The sequence below is a fragment of the Capra hircus genome, unplaced genomic scaffold (assembly GCF_001704415.2).
Source record: "Capra hircus breed San Clemente unplaced genomic scaffold, ASM170441v1, whole genome shotgun sequence".
NCBI classification, from domain to species: Eukaryota; Metazoa; Chordata; class Mammalia; order Artiodactyla; family Bovidae; genus Capra; species Capra hircus.
Window position 1 is genome coordinate 1 of NW_017201244.1, and position 23269 is coordinate 23269.

At 56.8% G+C, this 23269-nt stretch overlaps 1 protein-coding gene across 1 annotated transcript; it reads right to left on the reverse strand.

Annotated features, from left to right (window-relative positions):
- Positions 1-125: 125 nt before the first annotated feature.
- PLXNA3 (plexin A3) lies at positions 126-15650 on the reverse strand. Its single transcript, XM_018045358.1, is given in 42 exon segments — positions 126-392; positions 1320-1470; positions 1679-1891; positions 2418-2587; positions 2892-3082; positions 3322-3418; positions 3617-3720; positions 3820-3979; positions 4074-4220; positions 4314-4380; positions 4488-4525; positions 4527-4745; positions 4848-4937; positions 4939-4991; positions 5078-5093; positions 5095-5274; positions 5276-5314; positions 5393-5475; positions 5478-5535; positions 5614-5792; positions 5795-5852; positions 5945-6038; positions 6416-6542; positions 6545-6585; positions 6672-6808; positions 6914-7034; positions 7124-7269; positions 7349-7539; positions 7671-7767; positions 7944-8144; positions 8262-8376; positions 8532-8631; positions 8708-8774; positions 8776-8826; positions 8828-8866; positions 8951-9074; positions 9358-9458; positions 9528-9677; positions 11492-11659; positions 12260-12799; positions 13149-13770; positions 15533-15650. Coding segments are annotated over 41 exon segments (5613 nt in total). The 5' UTR covers positions 13743-13770; positions 15533-15650; the 3' UTR covers positions 126-296.
- Positions 15651-23269: the final 7619 nt, after the last annotated feature.

Here is a 23269-nt window from a genome sequence, read left to right on the forward strand (position 1 = left end):
AAAGAGGATTGGGGAGGTCAGGGGGTAGATCACAAGCCGCCCGCAGACTGGCAAAGGCAGGGGAGGGTAAGGGGTATTGCTGCTGCTGTGTGGGGGGCTTGGTCGCAGTCGCCCGCCTCCCCACAGCAGGGCCCATCCAAAGCAAGCACTAATGAAGGGCCCTGGGCTATGCCAGGGGTGTCTCGGCCCGGTGCCACCTGATCCAGGGCTCAGCCCAGGACCCAGGCCCGAGACGCCCCCTGGACGGGAGACTGGCTCAGGTCTGAGGTGCGCCTTTCTCTCCAGGTCGGCTGCCCTTAGCTGTTGCTGGACACGAGGCCGATGATCTGCTCCAGTTTCTGGCGCAGCTTGTGTTTCCGACAAGAGGCATCTCGGTCCAGGGCGCTAAGAACCTGGGAAGCAGGCCCCGAGCTGGGCTCTCAGGGGCAGCGGGCCGTTCCTCCCAGCCAAGCCCCCTGCTCCTTGGGGCAAGCTTGCCCCTCCCTCAGGCCTCAGGGTGTCCCTCCCTGCTGGCCGGGACCCTGGGCACATGGCCTCCAAACAGCCCCTCTTCAACCCCAAATCCTCCTCCAACCGCACAACTCTCATTCCTCCTCTCTAAAGGCCAGCATGCATCCCCATCCAAGGGTGATGTGGACTCAAGGCTCCCCTTTCCCATCCCCTGCAGACCCCTAATCCCACCCTAGACCTCTCCCATCCAAAGCAGCAGGCCTTCTTGGGCCTCATCTCTGTTGACCATGGGCAGCACCCATCACTCCTCCTGACACCTGGCAGGGGGTCCTCACGCATGTGTTCCAGGCCCACGTGGCACTTGAGGGGGTGTCCCTCCCGACCCTCCTCAGACTCCGCAGCCAGCTCCCCTTCTGCTCTGCCACAGCTCTGTCTCTAGCTGCCCGAGGACTCCCTTGGTGAGCTCATCCAGGCTCAGGGCTCTCAGCCCTGTATCCAGTTGAAGTTTACCAGTTCTCATCTCCAACCAGGAGCCCAATCCTGAAGCCCACCCTCTGGCTTCCCTGTCTACTGAGGCTCAAGTCACAAATCAGGCAGGTGGCCTGACCCTGCCCACCTCTGGCCCCAGCCTTTGTTCCTGGCCCTTTACTTTCTCCCAACCAGAACTTGGTGCTTCAGCCAGTAGCTTCTCTTCTGGGTCCCTCACCTCCCCACATCTACAGAGTGTGTCACGTGTGCCATCCTGAGGGCTTGTTTGTGGGAGGAATTGTGAGTAATCCAAGAGCTGGTCTCCCTGACTCCCATCACACCCCTGCTTTTGCCACTGGCTGCACTCTCAAACTCGAGGGGCCTGCGGGGGTGGCACGCACCTCCTGACGGTACTTGGTGACGTAGAAATAGAGCTCACTGAGCGCACTCAGGACATTGAAGTCACTTGCGTGGAGACGGGACTGCTCCACCAGATACGCATCCATGTCCTGGTCACTGATGGATGCCATCTTGGCTATGTCCCGGTAGTACCTAATGGGATCCCAAAGAAGTCATGCTGGCAGCTGCTGCAAAAGTCAAAGCCCTTGTCCTGGCTGCCAGGCCAGCCTCTGGGCCTTCTTCCTGAAGCTAGCCTTTCATTAATATGTGCCAGCCTGGGCAGGGCCAGCTTCTACCCTCTCACCCAGTAGCCATGTCCCGTGGGTGTCCAGGCCCCCCACCCCCACACACTGGGGCCCACCTCTCCACCCAGCTCTTGTAGTTGGGGATGTCCTTGGCATAGAGCAGCTTGTTGGAGGGCGAGTCCTTGCCCAGGCGGTGCTCCGACGTGGAGCAGGAGTCCATGAAGGTCTGGGCCACCACCGACAAGCAGGCGTCCGTGATGCTGCTCTTGTGGATGTCGAACACGAACTGCGGGTTCTTGATCACGTTCACCCAGAAGCGCAGGGGCAAGCTAGACAGAGGGACAAAGGCCCGCAGCTCCCCAGTTTCCCCGTGCCACACCCTCCTGTCTGCTCACCTCCACAGGCCCACAGGTGGCAAGATGACACACTGAGAGTTAGCAGCCTTTTCTTTAATTTTCAGCCTGACTTCAAGCAGTGAGAAGTAAGAGGAAATGGCATTCTGGCCTTGGTGATCTCAATGCTCCCCCCAACACACACATTCACTCCCTGAACCAGGCTTCCAGCATCTCTGCACTGTGCCAGCGGTATCACCAGGTGAGCAGCCAGGCCCAGACAGTCAAGGGCATCTCTGAGTGTGGAGAGCACTATCTGCATCCCAGCCGCCCAAACTCCTGGCAGAGTGACAGACCCTTGCTCTCCCTACTCGGTGGCACCATCAATGCCAGGCCACTGTCCTCTCCTGCTGGGATGAGCAGTCCAGCCCCCAGCCCCCACTGTCACCCTGACCGAGGTCCCCAAGTACCAGCCAAGCCTCCTCTTCCCACCCAGCCCTGGAGGGCCAGCGCACAGTGGTACCAGTTGCTCTTCCAGGTGTGGCGCACGTCGGGATCACTGATCTGCCGCTGGTCGGCCTGCTCATCCAGGAAGTCAAACATGTACTTAATGGCCAGTGGCAGGGCCGAGCCGCGGTGTGCCGTGCTGAACACGGTTTCAAAGAGGTCATCCACGAACTTCTGCAGTGTGCCCTGCAGGGGCACAGCAAGGGCACTGGCTGACAGGGAGCCAAGGGGGAATGTTCCCACAGCAGGACAGATGGGGATGGAGAGGCCTGACAGTGAGTGGGGCTTCTCTGCCCAGCTAACAACACCCTTCAAATAGGCCTGGCCTTGACCTCAGGGTGGCAGTTCCCATAGCCAAGGCCTTAAGACAGTCCCTTGGCATTGGAACAATCCAGTGGCCCCTTCCCCAGGCGGCCAGAGCCAGCCTGAGGGCCAAGTCCAGGACAGAAGGGACCCACACTCAGGCCAGGATGGCACAGGGCAGGCGCACCTTGGTGGCCAGCAGCCGTGTCAGGTAGATCTCTGAGACCATCTTGCTGCCACGGTCACCCTCTCGGTGGTCGGCGTGGTCATGGTTCTTCACCAGGTGCCACAGCTTGGTGCCCGTCTCCTGGTCCGGGGTGATCATGGGCGCCCGAGAGCGGAGGCTGTCGGGGCTGCTGGCCGTGCGAAGCAAGCTCTCTGGGCAGGGGATGGTGTGCCTCCTTAGGCCAATGGGCCAGCCATCACCATGGCTCTTGCCCCCTCTATCCCAGGAGCCCCGCACTTCTAGGTTCTCAAGAGCCCAGACCTCCTGAGAGCAGGGTCCAGGGAAGCTGCCAGAGCCAAGCTGGCTGCTCGGAGCAGGGGTTCCCCACCACGGCTGACGCAACCTCAAAGGGCACAAGGCCAGCAGACGCCACCACACTGAGGACCCTTACCGTAGCGGCTGAGGGAACGGGTGAAGGTGAAGGAGTTGGCCATGTTATAGGCTGACACTTGTTTGGGCACCAGCGCCACCAAGGAACCGTCTGTCACCTGCAGATGCCAGGGACAGAGAGGGGGGCAATGCAGGAGGCTGAGAAGCCAAGGGGCCAACCCTGTGGGGATATGTGGGGGCAGCTCCCACAGCTCCCAGAGGAGGGCCTGTATTGTGGGGGTGATGGAGGAGAGGGGCCAGCATGGGGCCACAGCCCCACAGGAGCACTGGTCATGGGTGGCCCTCCAGCTCCTCACCTGGTAGTGGGCCAGCGAGTTGACCCTCTTCCAGTCACACTCGATCTTGGTGGTGACATCCTCGTCCTGGAGGATGACACGGGCCATGCGGCCCTGGCGCCACTCTGCAGGCCACAAACAGCTCAGTGTGGGGGGGGAGCATGAACAACAGCTATGGTACCAGGAGGTGCGGGGGGGCTGGGAGGAGAGGGCAGGTGCCTCACCTAGGTCCATGTCCTCAGCTTTGGGGCGCTGGGAGTAAGGGATGCCCTTGTACACAGCATCAAGCAGCTTATCTTTGGCCTGGGTGATACTGTCACAGTTGAGCACCTTCACGGGCACCTCAGCGCTGCCCTCGCTCTCCGGGCACACACAGTGCAGGGTCTGAGGGGGTGGGGGGGAACAGGGTGGGTCCTGGGTGAGGCTACCCCGCAGGCCTGACACCCTGTCCACCTGACCACCCCCCCACACCACACACCAGCGTCTTATAGTCGATCTGCTGCCGGATGAGCTTGTCCTCGCTCAGCGAATACCGTGCCTCACCCGTGATGGCGTCAATGGGGCCCTTCTCCATCTGCTGCTTGATGGCACAGTACAGCAGGAAGAGCGGCTCCCCAGCACACTCCTGTGGGCAGGGCCGGGCATACAGTTGCCTGCCAGCCAGCTGGCAGCTTCCCCACCCTACGGCCCTCACCACCTGCCCTGTGAGCATGCACACCTTCAGAAACTTATGCAGCAGGAAGGTGAACCAGTTGGTGAGCATCTTCTCAGCCACCGACTCAGTCCTGGAGAGAAAGGGGTGCTGGGGTCCTGGCTGGCAGGGGCCTCCCTAGGGGTGGGGCCTGGCCAGAGCAGGGTTGGCCTGGGGGCTGGGGGAGGGGGCACCCAGTACCTGCGCAGAAGCAGCTTCGGGTGGTTCTTGCTCTCAAGGGTTCTTCTCGATGAGGTCCGCCAGCAGCTGCTTAAGCAGGCCCGTGGCGTAGTCGAGGCGGCTCTGCAGGACCACCATGGTGAGGGAGGCCACGGTGCCCCGGTCACGCATGGAGAAGCTGCTCTGGGCCTCCAGGGTGTGGATGAAAGTGAGCACAAAGGCGCGGCTGTGCAGCAGCTGCCCGAAGAGACGCAGGGCCTTCTCAACGTGGGGGGGGCTCTGGAGGCAACAGGGCGTCTCAGAGAGCAGAGGTGACCCTACGGACGACAGGGCAGGGGCAGACAATGGTGGGGGGAGTGTATGGGGCGGGGTGGGACTCACATCCAGCTCCTTAAGCACCGGGTGGGCCTCAATCCCTGGGAAGAGCACCCGCACAGCATAGGTCCGGTAGTCCAGGAAAGGATCTGGCACGCCGGTCCATGTGGTTCGTCAACTCATTGATGTCTGTCTGCAGCTCAGCAAAGGCTGGGGAGGGCCGGTGGGGCAGAGTGAGCAGGGCAGGAACAGGGAGCCCCTGCGGCCTGCCCCACACCCCACCTCCACACAGGCACCTTCCTTGCACTCCAGGGGCCACGCGGGACTCCAAATTGTCCATCTGGAGCTGGAGCCGCTTTAGCGTGCGGTCGGCATCCTGAGTCTTACGTTTGTAGGCAACCAGCACGGCAGTGATGGCCAGCAGCAGGAGGCTGCCCCCTATTGCCAGCCCCACCACGGCCGGCAGGGTCAGTGCGCGCTCGGCCGTGATGTGCCAGGGTGCCCAGCCAGAACTCCAGACCGCCCACCAGCACCTGCAGGGATGGGCACACAGTGAGGTGAGCCCACGCCTGCCCCAGGCTGCCCTGGCCGCCTCCCTGCCCCATACCCACCATGACGGGCTGCCGGCCTGTCTGGCTGGGGGAGTCACAAAGGAGTTGCGTGTCGGAGACGGTGAGCGCACATGGCTGGCCCCTATCAGCACCGTGTAGTTGAGGCGGGAGCTGCCAGCTGCTGCGGGGATCAGATTCTTGCCCTGCACACAGACACCCCAGTCAGCCAGGGCTCCCCCTTACCCCAGCCCTCCTGCCCTTTGCTCCTGCCCCAGCAGCACCTTTAGCACTACGTGGGAGCCCGGTTTGATGTCCAGGACCCCAGAGGGCCCAAGAGGCTCAAAGCTGGGGTCAGGGTAGTAGGTGAAGGAGGACCGGTTGAGGGAGCGGGCGGTCTGCACATGGTCCAGCAGGAAGCCAAACTCATCTGGGTGCTCGCCCTGGGCCTGTGGCTGGGGCTGCCCAGGAAGATGCCAGGGGCTTTACACAGCATGGCAGTGTCATTGATCACCTGGCATGTCTGCGGGGACAAAGGCAAGCAGTCCAGCACTTGAGGCCACAGCGGGCAGAGTGGCAGGGGTGGGACGGGGGGGGGGCGCAGATGGCACTCACATTGGTGGTCTCGATGCCTCGGTACTTGGCCCGGACCCGGGGCTCCTGGACCGTCAGCAAGTGGGTCCCACTCACGGTGATGGCAGTGCTTCCACTAGGGACAGGAGTGAGGGACTTCAGGGTTCCTCCCCAACTGCCCCGAGCATGGCCCTCTCTCTGCTTTCCCCATTGGAAGTGGAAGTGAAGTGAAAGTCACTCAGTCGTGTCTGACTCTTTGTGAGCCCATGGACTATATAGTCCATGGAATTCTCCAGGCCAGAATACTAGAGTGGGTAGTCTTTCCCTTCTCCAGGGGATCTTCCCAACCCAGTGGCCCTGGAGCCTCCCTAACCCTGGGTCACCCAGTGGGTGCCAAGTGTCGTGTGGTCATGGAGGAACCAGGCTCCCCTCTGCTGAGGAGGGTTCAGGCTCAGAGCGGGGGGAACTTGATGCCAGGCGCTCAGAGACCTGGTCCCCAGCATCCCCTCTTACTTGATGATGCTCCACGTGGGCTCGAGGCGTGTGACAGTGGGGTCCTGGGTGTAAGTGTAGACAACACCGGGACTGGAGATGTTGGCGCGGTCAATGGCCAGCGTGATGGGGGCTTGGCTTGGGCCAGGGTGGAGACAGGCGAGATGCACACGATGGCTTCAGCATCCCTCCTGCATCAGCAAGTGGGGACTTGGAGAGAGTGGCCCAGGGCTGCCCGCCATCTGCCAGCCTGAGGCCCAGCTCCCAAACAACCCACCGGACGAACTGGCACTCGCCATCTCTCACGATCACCATGACCCTGCTGCCAGCGTCCAGAGCCCTTCCAGAGATGGTGAGCCGCGTGCCCCCGGAGGCTGGGCCCCGACTAGGACTCACACGGTCAAACGTAGGCGTCTATGGGAGAAGACGTCCTAAGGGGCAGGGCGAGGCAGGGGGGGCCAGGCCGCACACTACCCCCAGGAAGCGATGGGAGAGGAAACGGGTAGGCAGCCCACCCACCACAAACGTGTAAAGCTGCTCAGACTGCGTGCGGAAGTCAGCCGAACAGTCGCCGACACAGAGCTCCGCAGGCCCCGGTGGAGGGCTGGGTACCAGTGACTCTTCCATCTCACAGACGATCCTGAGGGCAGGGTCCGAGAAAGTCAGGCCCTGGAGGCCAGCTCCCAGCGGGGGATGAGGCCTGGTGTCCGCCAGCTGGGCTGCACTCACCTCTCAGCACTGATATACTCAGCGGGGATGGAGTTGCAGCGCACACCAGCCACCCGCAGGCCCACCTCTCGGGAGGTGAGGCCCAGGTTCTCACCCACGATGGTGATCCAGGTGCCCCCCTCCTTGGGCCCCATGACTGGGTGGATCTGCGGAGCAGGATGGGAGGCAGGAGGGTGAGCTGAGTTGGTGGGTGCCCAGAGGGCAGTGGGTGGAGGGGAGACCGACCTGAGCAATGCGAGGATGGCTGCAGCGAGCGCCCTTCTGGTTCGGGTGCATCCAGTTTGTCTTGGGGGCTGGGCAGTGGGCCCGCAGCTGGCACCTGTGCTCCGAGATGCACCAGCCACAGTTGAAGCGGGGGTCAGCCTTGAGGCAGAGGCCACAGCTGGGCCGCTGCGCCCAGCACTTGTACAAGAGGGCTGTGGGCACAGAGGGCATCGCTGGGGAGCAGTTATGGGCTGTAACGAAGGGTCCCCCTGTGGACCCCAGCCCCAGCTCGTGCCTATGCTGCCCCAGGAAGTGAGGTCCTCAGCCCCATCCCGCAGCTCACCTCGGAAGGTAGCAGGCTTGTCAATGGGGAAATCGCCATCCCAGACCACGGAGAAGTCCAGCTCGGTGTCACCGTACTCATCACCTTCATAAGAATACTGGGGGAGAAGAACTCGTGTGACCCTCGTGAAGGTGTGCAGACCACCCCCCCCAACCCTAGCTCAGGAATCCCCAGCAGGAGACTCAGAAGGTCCTCTGCCAGGATGAGCCGAGGCTTTCCAAAGAGTCTGCTGGGCACAGCCCAGACCCCCGAGACAGGCGGGGTGGGCCTCACCGAGGCGTTCTGGCACTGCACGCTGCTGCTGTTGAAGCGCACGGCGGGCACCCGCTGATGCCGGCCCTGCACCCGGACCACGCACTCGTAGTTCTTCTGCCCCGACTGAGGCTGCGGCAGGTTCTTGGCCCGCAGGGTGAGGGGCTGCACAACGCCTACCGGGATCAGGAGGTCCCCGCTGGGCAGGATCTCAGGGCAGCCCTGAGGGGAGAACCCCCGCGTTGAGGAGGCTCCAAGAAAACCCCAAGATGGAGGGCAGCAAAGCCAGGGACCAGCCTGCAGGGAGCCCGGCCCCCTCGTGCGCGATGCCCGCCTCACCTCAGGGTTGCGCACCCTGCCCTCCTGGAAGGAACAGTCATGGGGCTGGCTGGTACACACGTGGCGGTACTTACACCACTGGCAGGGGTAAGGGCTGCTGACACAGGATATGCACCTGGAGGGGAGAGGCTTCAGAAATCATGGAGGAGACCAAACTGGGCCCTTCACTGTCCCTCGCATAGGCCACACGGGAAGCCAAAGGAAAAAGGCGCCCACGTCACAGCGAGCCAGAGAGACGTGGGGACCGGGGGCAGGCCAGCTACTACTCACGACTGGAGGACGCTGCAGTTGTAGAAGACGAAGTCAGCCCCAGCAAACCTCACACCGGTCTCCTTGGAGAGCAGCTGCAGCCGCACAGTGCGGGTGGCCCCTGCAGTGAGCCCGTGCACCCTGTGTGAGCCATGGACAGACAGCATCCCCCACCCCCCGCAGCCCCATCCACTGACCGTGCCCCCGGGTGAGAGCCCGGAGCTCCTGGAGGGAAGGCGAGGGGCAACGTAACTCCCCGGAGGGGCAGCAGGACGGCCTCACTCTGGGTCACCTCCTCGAAGGCACAGCTCACGCCCCGCACTGAGGTCTGGCACGTTGCTCATGGCCACAGTCAGCTGCGGGAAGCCGAGGGCTTGGAGGAGGGTCCACTGCAGCACGTGGGCGCCACAGCCCTGCCATGTCCCCGCCACGCTCCTCACCTGCACCCCGGGTGATGTCACGGACACATTGTTGGGCCAGATGTGCACCTGGACACACTTGCTGAGTGCCTCAGCGAAGCCATACGGGGCCACGGCACCTGGACAGGCCCCTTGGCGGCAGCACCTGTGTGGGGTCAGGCCAGGCCCATCCCACAGCTGCCCTGGGGGCCAGGAAGGGGTGACGAGGGGGCAGCCGGCCCGGCCTACGGTGCCAGACAACCGCATGCCTCAGCTTCATCCCCGAGGGCCTGAGAGACATCACTCAGGCCAGAGGTTCTGCTAATTAGCAGGAGACAGTCAGAAGGGAGGGAGAGGGAGGCTACAAGGGCACAGCTGGTAGGGTGGGCACATGGGAGAGGGCAGGCACCACGGCCCCCAGCCACGGGCAGAGCTGGGCAGGTCCTCACCTGTGCTGCAGCACGCACCAGCCACAGTGTGGGTCCCCCGAGCCCAAGCAGGCCGCGCAGTTCAGGTATTGCTCGCAGGTCTCCACTGGGAGCTGGCTCACCTGGGCACAGCCAAGTTAGCATGTGCCGCGCCCTGCCCCCAGCCCACCCCGCACCTGCCCCGGGCCCACCTGCTTCTCACTCAGCAGGTAGATGTGCCGGTGGTCAGGGCTGAAGAGCAGGTCACGGAGAATGGGGCTGCCATCCACCACGGGCACCGTCTCGTACAGGTGAGCCTCCTGAGAGCTGTCAACCCGCACCTGGGCAACAAGACCAGCCACCTGACGCCACAGCATCAGCCCATATACCCGGGCAGGCTCTTCTGCAGCCAGGGGCCCAGCCTTGTCCCATCATAGACAGCCGGGGAAGGATGAGACCAAGGCTGCCCCCTGGAGGCTCTTGGGGGTGTCACAGCTGGTCCAAAAAGGCTCACAGGGCAGAGAGAGAGAGAGATGACCACACTTATGGCAGAAAGCAAAAAACTAAAGAGCCTCTTGATGAAAGTGAAAGAGGAGAGTGAAAAGGCTGGCTTAGATCTCAATATTCAAAAAACGAAGATCATGGCACCTGGTCACATCACTTCATGGCAAATAGATGGTAAAACACTGGAAACAGTGACAGACTTTATTTTCTTAGGCTCTAAAATCACTGCAGATGGTGACTGCAGCCATGAAATTAAAAGATGCTTGCTCCTTGGAAGAAAAGCTATGACCAACCTAGACAGTGTATTAAAAAGCAGAGAAGTTACTTGGCCAACAAAAGTCCGTCTAGTCAAAGCTATGGTTTTTCCAGTAGTCATGTATGGATGTGAGAGCTGGACCATAAAGAAAGCTGAGACCCAAAGAATTAATGTTTTTGAGCTGTAGTGTTGAAGACTCTTGAGAGTCCCTTGGACTGAAAAGAGATCAAACCAGTCCATCTTAAAGGAAATCAGTCCTGAATATTCATTGGGACGACTGATACTGAAGCTGAAACTCCAATCCTTCTGCCACCTGATGGGAAGAACTGACTCACTGGAAAAGACCCTGGTGCTGGGAAAGATTGAAGGTGGGAGGAGAAGGGGACAACAGAGGATGAGATTGTTGGATGGCATCACCGACTCAACAGACATGAGTTTGAGTAAACTCTAGGAGTTGGTGATGGACAGGGAGGCCTGGGGTAGAGTCAGACACGACTGAGTGACTGAACTGTAACTGTAGAGTTTGGGCATGGGGAAAAGGTGAGATTTATAGGGGAAGGGATTTTCGGGATGATGGCAATACCCTGGAATGAAGGAGTGTTCATGCCAGTATAACTCTGCAAATGTACCAAAATCACAGAGATGCTTTATATGAGGGTGGGAGTGTGACATGGGAGTTATACCCCAATAAAGCTGTGAGAAATGCAAAAAAAAGGACCTGGAGGGTAGTAGACTAGGCCCCAAGAGTTCCCTGGCCACTCCAGACCTCCTAGGAATGGCCCGCATCTCCCAGGTGAGCACAAGGAGAAGTTGGTAGTTGGTCTGACTCCTTGTCCCTTTAGAAAACCTCAGACCTCCCAGCCCTGAAACAGAAGCAACCCCTGGGCCTATGAGGGGACAAGATGGCAAAGGCAGTCATGTTCACATTTGTTCCCTCATTCATTAAAGGAGGATTCCTTAGTAGCTCAGTGGGTAAAGAATCTGGCTGCAATGCAGGAGACCCAGGTTTGATCCCTGGGTCAGGAAGATCCCCTGGAGAAGGGAACGGCAACCCACTCTAGTACTCTTGTCTGGAGGATTCCATGGACAGAGGACCTGGTGGGCTACAGTCCGTGGAATTGCAGAGTTGGACCCGACTATATGACTAACTTTCCTTTCCTTCCCTTTTTCATTCAAGGAGGACCCAACAACAATGGCTCCTGCTCTCCTGGAAGGGAAGCCCAGAGATAAGGACAGAGGCCTGGGTCTGCCACAGGAAGCCAGTGGTTCAGGCCACAGCAGGCAGTGGCACCGGTGAGCGTGGGTGGCACAGGGGCACACAGGGCTTGCCTGCACAGTCTTGTCCCCACCCCTCGTTCTGCATCTCAGCCTGCCCTGATGCCCAAAGGCTGGTGCCCACCTTCTTGAGACTGCCACCCGGCGAGTGCCGATGAAGACCACAGAGTGCTGCTGGTAGGTGTAGGCGGCCACGCTGGTCATGCCATCGGTACTGTCAGCTAGCAGGGGCAGCCCCTCGATCACGTGCAGTCCACCCAGTGGCTGGTTCAACACCAGCCCACAGAAGTTTCCATTTATCTGCATGGGCTGGTGAAACAGGAGGGGTGCATGTGGGTCAGCTCACAGGCACCCACTGGACGACGGCCACGAGATCCCACATTGTGGCAGGGAAGAGGACTCAGAACTCATTCCTTGCTAGCCAAGACTAACCAACCATTAGTCCCGGGACCCCACAGGAAATGGGGGGATGAGAAAGGAGCTGGAGGAAGGTGAGCAGGCAAGAGTGGGGAGTAGACAGCAAGGCCTGGGAGGCTGCCACTGACACAGAATGTGAGGGGGCACCCAAAAGATAGAGCTGGAGGAGCCAGCTGGGGACACAGGGGCAGGAAGAGGAAAGGAGTGGTCCACAAACAGAGTGTGCCCACCCAGAGGACTGGCAGGGAGGCAGGCTGGCAAGGGAAGAGAAGCTGCAAAGGCAGGGAGGGGATCACAGAGGATGGGGGATTCTGGGCTAAGCTGTCACTCCCGAGACGGTCCAGGGAAGCATCTCCCAGGTGAGTGGGCCTGTCCAACCTGGGACAGGCTGGCAGCCTACTGGCTGCTGTGTGACCACCAGGGCTGGCCCTGCAGACCTGGGAAGGGGCAGAGGGTCTGGCGGAGGGGTTGTGGGGGTGGGCAGGGGCTCACAGTGTTGATACAGGGCAGCTCCTTGTTCAGAAGCCAGGGCAGGGCCAGCGTGCCCTCCCCACGGTAGCAGGACTGGATGCGACGCCGGATGTGCGCATTGATGTTGCTGAGGGTAAAGAGGCAGAGGATGGTCTGCCGTGGTGGGCTGGCCCGGTTCTTCTGGCCCTGAGAGAAGACAGTGAAGAGGATGTCCTCGTCGGCTGGCACACCCAGGGCCTGGGCCAACAGCAGGCCAGGTTTGGCCAGGTGGGCGCTCTGCACCAGGCGGTACTCCACACCACGCCACGAGCAGCCGATGGGGAACTCCACATATGAGTAGAATTCGGAGTCTCCTGAGCACATGCGTACAATCTTGGACGTGAAGAACTTCTCGCCCGCTGTGTCCAGCAGTGTCTGCTGGGTGTCCAGCTGCAGCGTCAGGAAGTACACAAAGGAGGCGCTCACAAAGCCATAGACGTAGTAGATGTCAAAGGCCGGGTACAGGGACAGCGTGTCCGAGGGGATCTTGATCTGCGAGGAGACGAACTCGTCCTGGTACACCTATGGAACGGGGGGGGACAAGGCTAGGGTCCACCCGTGGCCTCCCCATCTGTGGCCCCTGCCACTCGCCCTGGCCTCGATCCCACAACAGGGTCCCCAAGGGGCTTCTGTCACAACCCCCTGCCCATGCATGCACAGGACCCCAGGCCAGAAAGACTCCAGAGGGCAAGCCATGACCCGGCCCACCCTGCCATCCTCAGCAGCTTGTCCCATCTGGGACCAATCAGGTCTCTTCCGGGGGCAGAGGCAGGACACATGAAGGCAGGAGGGCACAGGGCCTGGCTCTCCAGAGGGGGGTGAACGGATGGGAGGGCAGGGGCCACCTGACGGCCAGGGGGGGCTCACCCACCAGACTGAACATGTCTACACCGTCCTCGTCCCGGATGAGCTTTCGGGAGCTCAGGGTGGGGAAGTACTCAGACTTGCCGTCCACAGCCGTGCCTACAAACAGCTTGCTGGGCCCCTGGCCCTGCTCCACGATGACGCCAGCCATGGAGTCTGGCTCCTGGGCCCCCGACAGGTAGTGCTCCTTGCGGTGGTGGGGCTCACCCAGCTTGAAGAGGTCGTCCAGCCGCAAGAACTGGCAGATACCCTGCCAGATGCTGCCGCAGGCCACCAGGCGGCGGGCCGTGTAGTCTATGAGCAGCAGCTTGTTCACATTGTCCACGGGCGCCAGCCGGTGGGCACACACGCGCATGCTGGGAGGCGGGTAGCAGCGGGAGTTGTCCTCGACAGGCCCCGTGACGTGGACCCGCAGCTCGGTCAGATTGGGCGCCAGCTTGAAGATGTGGTTCACGGCGCCCACAAACACCTCCCCAGTCACCCGGTGCACAGCCAGGTGGGTGAGTGAGGTGTCCGTCACTGAGAAAACAGGGAAGGGCCCGTGGCTGCCCAGGGCCTGCCCGGCAGCCAAGAGGAACAGCAGGATGAAGATGGTGGGCATGGCTGGCGGCTGTCCCGAGGGGGTGGGCCTGGGGAGAGACAGCAGGGGCCAGTCAGAGGCCCACCCCCTGGCCTGATCTTGGGCCTCCGGCTGGCCCAGAACCACAGCCCAGAGGGTGGAGGCCGGTCACCTGCCACCACACCAGGGCCCCAGATGGCAGCCCCAGCTGGGAGAGAGGAGGGGCATCCACCAGGGTGCACAAGGGCGCTACAAGCGCAGGCAGGCTTGGGGGCCATCAATCATCCCCCACCCATTGCTGGCAAACAGCCGGGAGGCCTCGCCTCAGCTGGGCCACACCCAAGTGGGCCTCGGCGCCAGATGCTGGGAGAGGCAGGGTGGGAGGCCCTCCAGGAAGGAGAAGCTGAACAGCAGATCCCAGGCCCGAGGGTGGCCAGCCACACACGGGCGCAACACAACCACAGGCCACTCAAGGCCACAGAGCCGCCTCACACCCTAGTGGGGGGGCGGGGAGGAGACAAGGGAGGGGGAAGACTGCAAATGGGACGTTGGGGTGTCAGGACATCAGAGGTCTGAGGCATCAAAGTCTGAGCCCAAACAGCACCCAGGGACACCAATCCGCCTTAGGCACCCCAGCTGCCTCCTTGCCCCAAGGGCCTCTGTCTTCTGGCTGACCAGGAGCCTACAATCGGTCTACAGGCTGCCACACAAAAGCCGAGTGGTGCCGGCCCCCGCAGCAATGCACAGAGACAGACAGAAATCAGGCTCTGCCCAGGCACAACCGGATGGATGCCTGGGGCAGGGGTGCACGCAGCCCCCTCCAAAGCCAGATGGTAGCTGGCAAAGGGGCAAGGCAGGGTTGGCAAACACGGCTGAGACTCTGGGGAGACAAGCCTAGGGACCCCCAGGAGCAGTGCCGGGCTTGGCTGGGTCTTCACCCGGAGGCCACACCTAGCTCCAGGCAGACAAGACAGCAGAGCCGTGTCGTGGCAGCCAATGGGGCAGGGCTCAGGGCCCCCCTGTCGGTGCCCAAGCCCCAAGGGAGACACAAGTTATCCCACCTTGCAGGGGGTGGCAGGGAACCAAACCAAGGCAGCCCAGAAGAAATGGGGCAGGGGAGGGGGCGGATTGCATTTGCCAGAACCAGGAGCAGACCCAGCTTGGAACTGCTAAGTTTCAGCTCAAGACAGCTCGGCTCTCCCAGGCTCTTTTGTCAAGGTCTGCATCCTGGACCCTGAATGCCAGAGCCAGAGAAGAAAGGAGGGCGGAGAAGGGGGGGCGTCATTGCCACCCTCACCTCCTCCGCAGCGCACCGGAATACAAGCCTAAGAAGGGGAACGGGACGGGTCGGGAGGGACACCTGGAGAGGCACGCTGTGGAGCCCAAATGCCCGCTCCAAAGCACAGCCTGGAAGCGGGAGCCTCCGACCAACCGAGCCTCTCTGCGCCAGCCCTGCGGAGCCCGAGGATGCGGGCAGACCCTGGCAGAAACGGAGCTCTCGCACCCGCTCCCCGATGCCCTGCGCGGTTCTGCCAGCCCGGGTTGCCCTGCCCCCATCCAGGGACACCGCCCCCCCTCCGCCGCCCCACTCCCCCCAGTGGACGGAGGCGCCGGGGCTGCTTCTCCACCACAAAGGGTCCCCATCGGGTAGGGGGCTGGCGGCGGGGGCGCCGAGCACTGAAGACCAGTCAGGCGGCCGCCCAAGAAGGCAGGGGCAGGGCCCGACCCCTGGGAGGCCAAGGCGAACCCCGGGGATGCCCGACCCAGGGGCGGATGAACAGGCTGGCCTCGCACAGGCGGCAGGAGCGAGGCGGGTGGTGGCAGGCACCTACCTGTCCCTCCGCCGCCGCCGGGTCCGGGTGGCCGCCTGTCGGCCACGTGGACGCGCCCTCGAGCCCCACACCGCCCCGCTCGCGCGCCCTCGCTGCCGCACCCCGCGCGCCCGCGCGGCCGCCGCCGCCCACACTTTGGGGCCGGCCCGCGGCCGCCGGGGCCTTTTAAATCCGGACCGTACCACCGCGCCGGGCAGGGGTGCCCAGGGAGGGCCGAGCGGCAGTGCTCGCGGCCGTGGGGGGCGCCTCTCCCCTAGCCACGGGAGAGGCCCAGCAGCGCAGCTCCGCCCCGGCGAGCGGCCGGGGTTGCCCCCCCCACCCACCGCAGCGAGACGACCCTCCCGTCCCCTTGCGCAATGGCCGCGTCCGGGGCGCGCGCCCCTCAGCCCGCCGCCTCCCGCCACCAGGGGACCCGCGCGCGCCCGCGCCTCAACCCCTTCGGGCTCGGGGTGCGCGCGGGCCTCGGGGTCGCGCAGACGCCTCCCAGCCGCCCGGAGGCGTGCCCAAGGCCACCTGCCGCTGGTTCGCAGCACCACCGGCCCCCCCTCGCACCCTGGTTACGATCCTACAGGCACTCACCAGGCCGGAACTCGCGGTCCTGACCCAGGACACTCTCCCGGAGAAGGTCCACTAATCCGGAGGGCCTGCGTCTGATAACATCCACGAGGACTGAGGCTGTCTGCCTTTACCATCTGGCCCCTTCCCCAGTGGCCCTGAGTTGGAGATTTTCAATCCCTTGGTTCCTTTTTCCTTTTCTTTTTATACAACTTTATTGACCTATAATTCATCTATCATGTAAGTCCCTCATGTAAAGGGTAACATTCAATGACGTTTAATATATTCACACAAAGTTGGGCAACCATTCCTCCCGTTTGATTCCAAAACATTCTCATCACCCCCAAAGTAAATCTCTATATACCCTTTAGCCAGCCCTCAGTCCACCCCATATGAATTTTAGGATGGACTTTTCAGTTTCTGAAAAAAAAAAAAAAAAGCCAGTGGGAATTTTATAGGGACTGAATTGAATCTGTAAATCAATTCGGAGAATGTTGCCATTTTAACAAGGCTTCCAAGATGGTACTAGTGATAAAGAACCCGCCTGCCAATGCAAGAGACATAAGAGATATGAGTTAGATCTCTGGGTTGGGTAGACTACCGTGGAGGAGGAAATGGCAACCCACTCCAGTATTCTTGCCTGGAGAGTCCCATTGACAGAGGGACAAGAGGGACTGGTGGGCTACAGTCCATAGGGTCACAAAGAGTCAGACATAATGGAAGCGACTTAGCATGCACACACACACCATCTTAACAAGATCCTTTCCATCCATGAACTTGGGATGTTGTGATGATGAATTCATGTGTATTAATTTCAACTTGGCTTGGCTATAGTTGGCAATTATTTAATCAAACACTCATCTAACTGTTGCTAGGAGAAATTTTGTAGGTGTGGTGAACATCAACAATCGGTTGACTTTAAGTAAATTACACTCCATAATGTGGGTGAATCTTGTCCGCTCAATTGAAGGCCTTAAAAGCAAAAACTGAGGTTCCCTGGGAAAAGAGATATTCTGCCTCCAGACTGTAATGTAGAAGTCCTGCTTGAATCTGCAGCCTGCTGACCTGCCCTGCAAATTTTGGACTTGCCACCTTGTCAGCCCTCACAATCACATGAGCTAATTCCTTAAAATTAATCGTGTGTGTGTGTGTGTGTGTATCCTGTTCTGTTACTCTGGAGAACACTGACTAAATAAATGTGTTTTCATTTATTTAGGTTTGCTTTATTTTCTTTCAGTGATATTGTCTAGTTTACAATATACAAGTCTTGCATTTCTTTTTTTGATGGTTTATGTGATTTTTTTTTCGTTTTATTTTTTTATTGAAGGATAATTGCTTTAACAGAATTTTGTTGTTTTCGGTCAAACTTCAACATGAATCAGCCATAGGTATACATATATCCCCTCCTTTTTGAAACTCCCTCCCATCTCCCTACCCGTCCCACCCCTCTAGGTTGATACAGAGCCCCCGTTTGAGTTTCCTGAACCATGCAGCAAATTCCTGTTGGCTACCTATTTTATAGGGAAGTACCTATTTTATATGGAAGTCTTGCTATTTCTATTGTTAATTTATTTCTGAGTATTTTATTCCTTATGGTGCTATTGTAAAACAGAATTGTTCATTGCTCAGGTATAGAAATACAGTTGATCATTGCTCGGGTATAGAAATACAATCTATTTTTGTGTAATGATGTTTCTTCCTGCAACTTTGCTGAACTCGTTTATTAGCTCTACTGTTTTTTCCAGCACATGTAGTAAGAGTTGCATATAGAAGATTATGTCATCTGAGAATAGAGATAGTTTTATTTCTTCCTTTATGATCTGGCTGGCTATATTGCCCTGATATATATGCCCCTCAGATATGCAGATGACACCACCCTTATGGCAGCAATCAAAGAGAAACTAAAGAGCCTCTTGTGAAAGTGAAAGAGGAGAGTGAAAAAGCTGGCTTAAAACTCAACATATAATGTCATTCTCCCAAACACGTGTACACCCGTGGCGGATTCATGTTGATGTGTGGCAAAACCAATACAATATTGTAAAGTAATTAGCCTCCAATTAAAATAAATAAATTTAAATTAAAAAAAACATACAAAAAGCAAAGATCATGGCACCTGGTCCTATCACTTCATGGCAAATAGATAGGGAAACAATGGACACAGTGACAGACTTTATTTTCTTGGGCTCCAAAATCACTGCAGATGGTGACTGCAGCCATAAAATTCAAAGACACTTGCTCCTTGGAAGAAAAGCTATGACCAACCTAGACAACATATTAAAACGTACAGACATTATTTTGCCAACAAAGGTCCGCGTAGTCAAAGGTATGGTTTTTCCAGTAGTCATGTATAGATGTGTGAGTTTGACCATAAAGAAGTCTGAGTGCCAAATAATTGATACTTTTGAACTGTGGTGTTGGAAAAGACTCTTGAGAGTCCTTCGGACTGCAAGGAGATCAAACCAGTCAATCCTAAAGGCAATCAGTCCTGAATATTCATTGGAAGGACTGATGCTGAAGCTGAAGCTGAAGCTCCAATCCTTTGACCACCTGATGCGAAGAACTGACTCATTGGAAAAGACCCGGATGCTGGGAAAGATTGAAAGCAGGAAGAGAAGGGTACAACAGAGGATGAGATGGTTAGATGGCATCACTGACTCGATGGACATGAGTTTGAGCAAGCTCTGGGAATTGGCGATGGACAGGGAAGCCTGGCGTGCTGCAGTCCATGGGGTCGCAAAGAGTCGGACACAACTGAGCGACTGAACTGAACACTCTCCAATCAAATGTTGGATAGAAGTGGGCATTTTCTTTTTAACTTTATAATTTGAAAGTATTTCAGACTTACGGAAAAGCTATAAGAAATGTACCGAAAGCTCCCATGTACCCTTAACTCACATTCACCAAGAGTTCATATATTGTTCCACTTGCTTTCTCATTCTCTTTGTTTCTTGTGGGTGCATATATTTTTATTTCATTAATTAGAATAACATTTTCTCAGGCTTCCTTGGTGGCTCAGTGGTAAAGAATCCACCTGCCAATGCAGGAGACATGGGTTTGATCTCTGGTCCAGGATGATCCCACATACCTCAGAGCAACTAGCCCCATGTGCCACAACTATTGGGCCTGTGCTCTAGAGCTCAGAAGCCACAACTACTGTAAACCACGCACCCTAGAGCCCTGCTCCACAACAAGAGAAAAACCACTGCAATGAGAAGCTTGTGCAGCAGCAAAGACCCAGCACAGCCAAAAACGAAGAAGTAAAAGAAGAAAAAAAAACCTATGAGGCTGATATTCTGAAAAAATTATGATAAAATATTTTCTCAACTATGTCTAAGTTGCATACAGCTTACCCCTTAACCCCTAAATACTTCCCTCTGTGTTTCATAACTATAGCATAATTGGCTTCCCTGGTGGCTCAGCTCATAAAGAATCCGTCTGCAATGCAGGAGAACTGGGTTCCATCCCTGGGTTGGGAAGATCTCCTGGAGAAGGGAAAGGCTACCCACTCCAGTATTCTGGCCTGGAGAATTCCGTGGACTGTATAGTCCATGGGGTCACAAAAAGTCAGACACGACTGAGTGACTTTCACTTACTCACAGCATAATTACTGTACTATAGTAATTATAGCCTCTTACATAACCATAGTATAACTCTTCAACGTCAGAAATGTTAATGTTGATATGATGATATTATTTTATCTAAGGTCTTGTTAAAATTTCACCAATTGTCCCCATGATATCCTTTATAGTTTTGTTTTCCTGATCCAGGATCCAATCTAGAACCCCACATGGCATTTCATTCTCATCTCATTGGCCCACTTTAATCTGGAAGACTCCTGCTTTTCTTGGCCTTTCATGACAGGGAAATTTTTGAAGAGTGCAGGCCAGGTATTTGGTGGACCGTCCTCAGGTTGCATTTGTCTGATGTTTTCTCAGGGCAAGATTCGGGCTGTGTGTGGTGGGAGGTTACCAGGCCCTCTCTGTGCTTCTTATCAAGAGGCACGTGTTACTGTTTTGTCCCTTCACTGTAATGTTAACTTTAAGCATTTGGTTAAGGTGGTAACTACCAGTTTCTCAATGGGCTTCCCTGATAGTTCAGTTGGTAAAGAATCTGCCCACAGTGTGGGAGACCTGGGTTTGATCCCTGGGTGGGGAAGATACCCTGGAGAAGGGAAAGGCTACCCAGTCCAGTATTCTTCCCTGGAGAAGTCCATGGACAGAGGAGCCTAGTGGGCTACAGTCCATGGGGTCGAAAAGAGTTGAACACAACTTTCACTTTCATAGTTGCTCAGTTCCAAACCTCAAGATGATGGTTACCAAACAGTGCTTTTTCTCCCTTCATGATCCCTCCTACTCAATGGCATCCTTTCAGAAAGAACTCCAGTTTATCTATCTATATATACATTATCTGTATGGACTCGTGGATCTGAATTTTATTTGATGGGTTGTAATCCATTAATTTTTTTTTATCACACTATATGGAATGCAGGATCTTATTAATAGTTCCCCATGCTGTGTGTGCTAAGTCGCTTCAGTCATGTCTGACTCTGTGCAACCATATGGACTGTAGGCAGCCAGGCTCCTCTGTCCATTGGATTCTCCAGGGAAGAATACTGTAGTGGGTTGCCATGCCCTCCTTCAGGGGATCTTGCCAACCCAGGGATTGAACCCACATCTCCTGCATCGGCAGGTGGGTTCTTTACCGCTAGGGCCACCTGGGAAACCCCTACACACAGGCTATATATATTTAAAAAAATCCTGAATACATACTGATGCCCCCCACTCCAATTCCACAGCAAAACTTCCTAGCCTTTCCCCAGTGTGTATTTGTATCTCCCTTCAGCATTGGGAGACCTGGCTCCCAACACCACTGATGTATTGACTCATTTGCTTGATCCTCCAATAATGCATAGAGAGCACTTTAGAATCAAGTATTTGTCCCTAGGACAAATAAACCTACTAAGAGGGGTCTGGAATTTCCTTGCAGGATTCTTGTTGTTTGGTTTCTTTTGTCTTAAAACTGAAGGCATAAAGTAAAAGCACTGTGTTTAAACACCGTTTGCAGGGACTTCCCTTGTGGTCCAGTGGCTAAGAAGCAATGCTCCCAATACAGAGCACCCGGGTTCAATCTGTGGTCAGGGAACTAAGATCCCACATGCCGTGCAGCATAACAACAAATAAATTGGGATGTTTGTCTAACTTTTATTGATTTGCAGGAGTTTCTGTATGTCTGTGTGAATGTGTTCTGGATACCACCCCGTTATAAAAATATTTTCTTTTCTCAAATCTACTGGCTTGTGTTTTCATTTTCATATCTTTTAAAGAGCAAAAGTTTGCATTTTTGTGAAGTCTGATATATCAGTTTTTCTTATTATTTTTTTATCCTGTGCAAGAAAACTTTGCCCAGATTGCCTAGAGCAAGGTTACAAAGATTTTCCCCCTTGTTTCATTTATACGCATTTTTTAGTTTTAGCTTTTACTTTTAGGTCTACAACCCATGTCAAATTCATTTTTCTCTTAAGAAATGTAAGTAATTCTAATAAATTACTTTAGTATGTAAGTAATTCTAATTTAGTATGTAAGTAATTCTAATTACTTTAGTAATTCTAAATGTAACTAATTCTAAATGTAAGAAATTCTAAGTAAGGTGTGTTCGTTTCTTGTGGCTGTCAAAACAAAGTTCCACAAACTGAGTAGCTAAAACAACAGACATTTCTTCTTTTTTTTTTAAACCGCTACCCCCTCTTCTCTCCTTTTGAGGTGATAAAATTATTCTGGGAGTAGATAGAGGTGATGGCTTCACATTATGAAATGTACTCAGTGCCACTGAAATGTGCATTTTTAAATGGTTAATGGTTATTTTTATGTTATGTGAATTTTTCCTCAGTTGAAAAAATAAATCCCCCACTGAGAGACCACATGTGCCATCTCAGGTTGCATAAGTGCTCCCCCTCTTCGGGAGTGACAGTACTGTGTTGGTGAAGCTGGGGAGCCAGGATTGTTACCCAGTGATCATGCTACAAAATGGGAGGGGTGTAGGGAGAAAAATCTATCACTCTCTGGAAACTTAATTATGCCTTCCCTGGTGATCCAGTGGTTAAGACTCAGTGCTTCCACCACAGGGAGCGTGGGTTCAATCCTTGGGTGGAGAACTAGGAATCCTTCAAGCTGCACAGAGGCAGAGGCTGTTGCGTCCCTCAGAAACCATCCAGCCCTGGGTGAGCTGCTGAAGGGCTCCCTCTCCGCAGGAAGCCACTCTTCTGATGGCTTCTCAAAGAGGGCAGGAGAGGGTTGGCGCAGGCCAGAGGATTCCCTCTCTGGGGTTTCTGGAACCCCACAAAAGGCCCCACTGACTTTCTCAGAGTTGTCCCCCACATCCAGGGCTTAGGGCCAGGCCTGCCCACCCCTCCCCGCTGTGCCCAAGGTGCTCTGGCCTATGCTTCCCTCCTCCCTCATCCAAGTGACCCCAGATGGCCCTGCCCCAGACACAGGGTGAGGAAGCCCATGATAGCTCCTAGCTGCCAGATGAGCCTCCCCAGGCCAGGGCTGACAGGGCCCTGCCACAGACAAGGAGGGCAAAGGAGACTGCACTGGGCAGAGCCCACCACTACCATCAGTTCTGCCCACCAGCCTGGGAGATGGGGCCAGACCCAGAGCCGAGATGTTCACCACCGGCTGGGGGCTATCCGCTGCCCTTTCCAGGCAAAGTGAAGAAGGTGGTCAGCTTACCTTACTCAGCTTCCAGGAGCTGGGTCCGGGGGAATTAGGAGTTGGCAGGGGCCACCAAGGTGGGGCACAAATGACACCCTCAAGCTGAGGCCCACCCCCCTGGGGGCAATGAGAGAGGCCAGCTCCAGGGCAGTGTGTGCAGAGCTTGCCAGGGTGAGGTGGGCAAGGGGTGGGTACAGGGCACCCACAGCGGCCTTCCTGTGTCAGCACTGGAGAGAAATGCTGTGATGGGGACACAGGGCGGCTGGGAGCCACAGGACAGCTATGGCCCTTATGGAACGGGCCGCTGGGAGACACAAAGGAAACCGAGGGGCCTGAGTGGGCAGCCCAGGGAGGAATGGCCTTCCTACCCACATAGGGGTTGTGGTGGGGACAGGCTGGCTACAGGGACAGCTGGGCCTGCCTAGGCCCCCAGTGAATCACAAGCGCCCCCTCCTGCCTCCACAGATTCATG